Raw genomic sequence first — 6,290 nt, forward strand, 5'->3', positions numbered from 1 at the left:
CAGAATATTTTTTTACACCCTACTACTCTAGAGCCTACCCATGATAGATATAGGCAGGAAAATGGCTCCTAACTCTCTGGACATGTATAGGGGTAGATTTATAAATATAATAGATTTTAATAAGAAAAATTGATCGATTTTGTAACATTGCTTTTGAAATTAAATAAAGGAAAGTAATAAGTATGCCGAAATAAGGAATGGAAAAAATTTACTGTTACTTACTTAACAGTAACTTAATGCTCTAATAATTCTAATATTTTTAAAATGTAATGAAGGTAAAATTTTTGTTTTCGTTATTTTATAATATTTAGCTATTTTTCAAAATTGTTAAAAATAGTTAAAATGGAATCTGCAGCTATTTAGATCGTTATATAAAAATTGAAATATATTGCAATAAATATATAAATTAATATTGCACAAAAAATGAAGACTTTATAGAATGCGTTTCATAATTATATTTATATTCTATAAAATCGCTATTTAGAAAGTTATATTAAAATTGTAATATATTGCAAAATTAAAAAAATGAAGTAATTTTTAGAATGCATATCATAATCATACGTAAATAATTATATTATTATAATATAATGCATAAATAGGAATAGATCAAAAGGTGAAAAAAATACAATATTCGTTATAGCGAATTTTTTTCAATATTTTAAATAATATTAACTGCACGCTTCCTTGATTGCATATTGTTTAGCTGACCGGAGACATGTCAGCTACTTTTTAATATATGGAGATAAATTCCATTGATTGAGAGGAGTCCGTTAATGCTTATCATCATTAAACTGGAAATACGTTTTATCATGAGACTTGCAAACAAATCGTCATAATGCCATTTAGAAAGTTAAATTGTACAAGCAGCACTACAAGGAAATAAACTATCAAATCTAGAGAGCATTTATTACTTTCACTCCCATCGTTCATTGCGAGATCCCTATCGAGCTTTAATTAAACAAATTCGTTTAATTTGCCCTTAGCAAAAGTGATGGCCTGCTAGCCAATTATCTTTTTCTACTATTTCAGATAAGATAGCCAAAACATATTATATCATTAATATCGGAATTAGCATCCATTAATATATTTTGCATATTGTCTGTTAAAAGTAATGAAAAAATTTTTACCAGAATGCCTTATATTTTCCTTTATTGAGATATTTACATAAGTTCTCATTTAGAAAATATCGGCTAATAATTAGATTATTTTATTTCTTTTTTTAATTTTACTGAAATCGATTTTAAAAATTCAGTTACTGTTGTTTTCAATATGATGATTGACCCTTTGGCTAAAATTTAATTTTTTTATAAATGTTGTAAAAAATTGATTTATTTTAAAAAAAATCATCTCTGACAAAAAGCGAATAATGAAAAACATAATTCTAGGCGACGAAATATTAACTAAACTCTTATTTAGAATTAAAAAGAAATTATTAAACTAACCAAAATTATGTTTCAATTTTTATATATAATTAGCTCCAATTAAAAATAATATATTTTGAAATAAAATAATAAAATTATTCTATAGTATCATTATTATAAATAATAATGCATTCTATACATTATAGCCTAAAAAAACTAATGGTCTTGGAAGCCCCTTGCAGTGGGGCTTGTTGGGCAAATTTTTAACTTTTACAAAAAATAAAATTTCATAAATGATTATATTCTTAAAAATATTTTAAAAAATAAAATCGGCTCGACTCGCCCCTGTCATCCCTACTCTTCTAATCTTCAGCAATTGAATGACTAATACAGGCGCTATTTCCAACGCTTTTTAATTTTAGCAAATTGTAATATTATTTACAATTTTTATTAGCATTTCCTTGGCAATAAATTATTAACATGGCAAAATATTTAGAATGCAAAATATGTCTAAATCTAAATCGTTGTGATCTTGTAAATCTATTAAAGATTCAAAGGAGAGACCTGCAGAGGTACCATTTGCACGGCCCGGCCCGGTTTTAAATTTTTTAAGATTTTCCTCTATCATCTTTGGCCATCCAGTTGTAAGGTAACGTGAAACCTTTGATAATACCGGGTTATTTCTTGAATAAATTGTGGAGCATCCGATACTATTAAATTAATATCTAACTCTTCCCAAGCAGATGGTTTGCCGTCAATTGGAAACCGGGAAAGCATATCCGCATTACTATTTTTTTCGTCCCTCAAGTTGCAATTCATAATCATAATTTGCTAGTAGTAATGACCATCTTACTAATCTTGATGACATATCTGTTATTCTTTTATGTGGATTAAGTAACGATATTAGGGGTTTATGGTCAGTAATGATAATGAAATGTCTGCCAATTAAATATTGTTTAAATTTAATTAATCCAAATATAATTGCTAAAGCCTCACGCTCTATCTGACTGTAATTTCGTTCGGCAGCATTTAATGTTCGAGACGCGCATCCAATCGGTTTTTCCTCGTTGTTAATGATATGAGATATAACTGATCCTATTCCATGTTGAGACGCATCAGCAGCTAGAATTATCGGTTTTTCCGGATTATAATGTGTTAAAATTGGTGCTTCTGATATTAATTTTTTAAATTTATTAATCACAATTGTTTCATTATTTGTCCATTTCCATGGCACATCTTTCCTTAAAAGCCTATATAATGGAGCGGCAATAGTCAAAAAATTGTTTAAATTTTTGATAATAATTTATTATACCGATAAAAGCTTGTAATTCTTTGACGTTTTTTGGTAATGGTGCGTCTAAAATTGCATTGACATTCTTATTTGTTGTCGTAATTCCCTCTTCGCTAATGGTATGACCTAAGAATTCAATCTTTTCTTTAAAAAATTCACATTTTTTTAGATTTAATTTCATACCGTTTATTTCTAACCTCTTTAATACATTTATCAAATTTTTCTTATGAATCTCAATTGATTCCCCCGTAATTATTATATCGTCCAAATATACCGCTACTCCAGGTAATCCCTTTAATAATGAATCCATTGCTTGTTGAAAAATCGCTGGCGCTGAGGCTACCCCAAACGGAAGTCGTGTGAAACGATACAATCCACTAGGCGTGTTGATTACTAACAGCTTTTTTGCCTCCTCATCTAGCTCTATTTGAAAATACGCTTCGGATAAATCTAATACTGTATATTTACACCCATTACCTAGTGTGGCTAATAATTCATTAATTCTGGGTAAAGGATATTTATCTATCAAAATATTTGCATTAACCGTTTGTCTGAAATCACCGCAAATTCGTAAAGATCCATCTTTCTTCAATACGGGTACAATCGGAGAAGCGATATTCGAGTATTTTAATCTTTCTAAAACTTCCATGGATTCCAGTCGTTGTAATTCCGTTTCGAGTTTTGCCTTCCACGCAAATGGTATCGGTCTACTTTTCATACATTGAAACTATGGGTTAGATTTTACCGCTAAACTGGCCTTAAAACCTCTTAGTAAACCTAATTTTTTAGTGAATAATAAGGAAAATTTATGTACAATATTATCCTCCCAAACCTCATTAACTATATTACATTGATTTATTTTTATTAATTTTAATTTGTTTATTAGGTTTCTACCTATCAAGTTAATCCCATTGTTTACAATAATAAATTCATGATATATAACTTTATTCATATAATTAACGGGTAATATACACTTACCTTTAATATTGATCATTACATTATTATAAGATTTTAAAATAATATCCGTTTTTGTTACTGGTATTTTTAAACGGTAAACGTCTTCTATATTCAAAATGGAGACTGCCGATCCTGTGTCAATTAAAAATTTAATATAAATTTTATCTATCAATAATTTCACCTCAAATTTTTCTCGAGACTCCTCTGGAAATTCCCAATCCTCAAAACTTTCTCGCTCATTTTCTGGAACATCTATCGTTCGAATATATTCCTTCTTTCCACGATTCCTTCTGCATACTTTTTGTAAATGTCCTTTTATCCCACAATTATGGCAGATGGCATTCAAATTAGGGCACTTAGGTTTTATGTGATCTCCTAATCCGCAACAATAGCAAATAATTTTTGGTACTGATTTGTACTTGTCATACTGCTCCCTTCTTACTGTTTTTGAGATTTTATTTATCTCCTTCCCTGCAGATAATTTTTCATACGACATCATTTCTGTAGTCTCCATTGCGGTCGCGATTTGTATTGCACTTTCCCATGTCAAGTCCTGCGTATTAATTAATTTCATTAATATTTTTCCATTATTAATTCCTGACACTAATTTGTCCCGCAATACTGTTTTATACATATCTTTAAATTCACACGTCTTTGCCTTTATCTTTAATTTATTAATATACTCTACGATGGTTTCATCTTTTTCTTGTTCCATTTTAAAAAAATAATATCTTTCTTATAGGAAGTTTGACTTCTTCATATAATAATTTTTTTAAAGTTTAATTATGTCATCATATGATATTTCCTCTAATGTCTTTGGCAAACACAAATTAAATAATTTAGAATAAACCTCTAATCCAATATTCGCTAATAAAAATGATTTTTTATCTTCTATTTTTGCGATTTTAAATATGAATTCCATTTTTGATAAATAAACTTTGCACTCCTTTATATTATATTTCTCCATTTGAACGACTGCGCCATTGTGATGAAATCAATTTTTATTATAAATTTAACAACTTTTTACCTTTTGTACCGCAGTATATATATATTTTACAAAACAAACAATTAATCGTCGTACACAATTAATAATATATATATTTAAAATTCAACATATATTTAATTGCCTTTGAGGCTAATTGTTTCTATTACATCTTTCCGGTTTCCAATTGACGGTAAACCATCTGCTTGGGAAGAGTTAGATATTAATTTAATAGTATCGGATGCTCCACAATTTATTTCAGCGTTAAATATAAAAGCACACACAAGAAATGACCCGGTATTATCAAAGGTTTCACGTTACCTTACAACTGGATGGCCAAAGATGATAGAGGAAAATCTTAAACCGTTTTTCCAGCGCCGAAATGAACTCACAATGGAGGCAGGGTGTATATTATGGAGCTTAAGAACCATAATTCCAAAAAAATTACAAGTAAATATTTTGTCTTTTTTACATATGGGGCATCAGGGTTATACTAAAACAAAATTATTGGCACAAGAGAACGTTTGGTGGCCGAATATTAACGAAGATATCGAATTACACGGTAAGAATTGTGAATTATGTCAAACAAATAATCCTGGCAATAAAACGATCATAGGGAAATGGCCCTCAGCAAATAAACCATGGGGAAGAATTCATTTAGATTTTTCCGGACCAATTAACGGAAATATATACCTAGTAATAATAGATAGTTTTAGTAAATGGCCTGAAATACAAAAAATGACGACGAATAATTTTACTGAAGTAAGAAAATTGTTGTTAAGACTTTTTGCTATTTTCGGTTACCCCAATACGATTGTTACGGATAATGGCCCCCCATTTCAAAGTAGAGAATTTAGTTTATTTTGCAAACAATATCAATTAAAAATGTATATAGTGCCCCATACCACCCTAGAACCAACGGAGAAGCGGAGCGATTAGTACAAACTTTTAAAAAAATTTTAAAAAAACATAATGATTATAATAAAATACAAGATTTTTTGTTTAATTATCGAAATACGCCACAAATAACCACAAAACAATCACCAAGTTCAATTAGGCTTAAATTTCAACCCATAGGACCTTTACAATTAATAAAACCAGTTTATCCTCATCCATATATACCTCAGTTACCAGGTTTTTTTAATATAAATGAAAAAATATATGCAAAGGATTTTAAAAAAGATAATTGGATACCAGGTATCATCGTTAAAAGAACAGGACCAATGACGTTTTTAGTTGAAACTAAATTAGGGGTATGGAGAAGACATATTAATCAGTTAAAACATAGGTTCAACAACTCAGAATTAAAAAATAGAGAGGAGGGAAGAAAAGAAGAAACGATGCAAACTACACCACAAATGAATGAAAATGAGCCCATACAAAACTCAATGACTAAAGACATTGATCCTTTACACGAATTGGTGACCAAAGACATTGAATAAACAAAGACACCATCATAAATGATAAGATGAAAATCGACAGTAATGAGCAAACGGTGGTAGAGAACGAAAGTACAAGCAGCCGTTATCCAAAACGGATAAGAAAACAATTTATACCGTTTCAAATCGAGAGCCCAAAAAAGGAGAGAATAGATGTAATAGAAACAAATAGCCTCAAAGGCAATTAAATATATGATGAATTTTAAATATATATATTATTAATTATGTACGACGATTAATTGTTTGTTTTGTAAAATATA

The 6,290-nt window shown here is 29.2% G+C and overlaps 1 protein-coding gene across 1 annotated transcript; it reads left to right on the forward strand.

The window, feature by feature from the left end:
* Window positions 1–5,065: 5,065 nt before the first annotated feature.
* Window positions 5,066–6,033, forward strand: LOC135930177 (uncharacterized). Its single transcript, XM_065466959.1, has 2 exons — window positions 5,066–5,435; window positions 5,585–6,033. Exons 1-2 carry the CDS (start codon window positions 5,066–5,068, stop codon window positions 6,031–6,033), a joined length of 819 nt encoding a protein of 272 aa, XP_065323031.1.
* The last annotated feature ends 257 nt before the right edge of the window (window positions 6,034–6,290 follow it).

This window comes from Gordionus sp. m RMFG-2023, chromosome 5, assembly GCF_954871325.1.
Source record: "Gordionus sp. m RMFG-2023 chromosome 5, tfGorSpeb1-WG-v2, whole genome shotgun sequence".
Taxonomy (NCBI): Eukaryota; Metazoa; Nematomorpha; class Gordioida; order Chordodea; family Parachordodidae; genus Gordionus; species Gordionus sp. m RMFG-2023.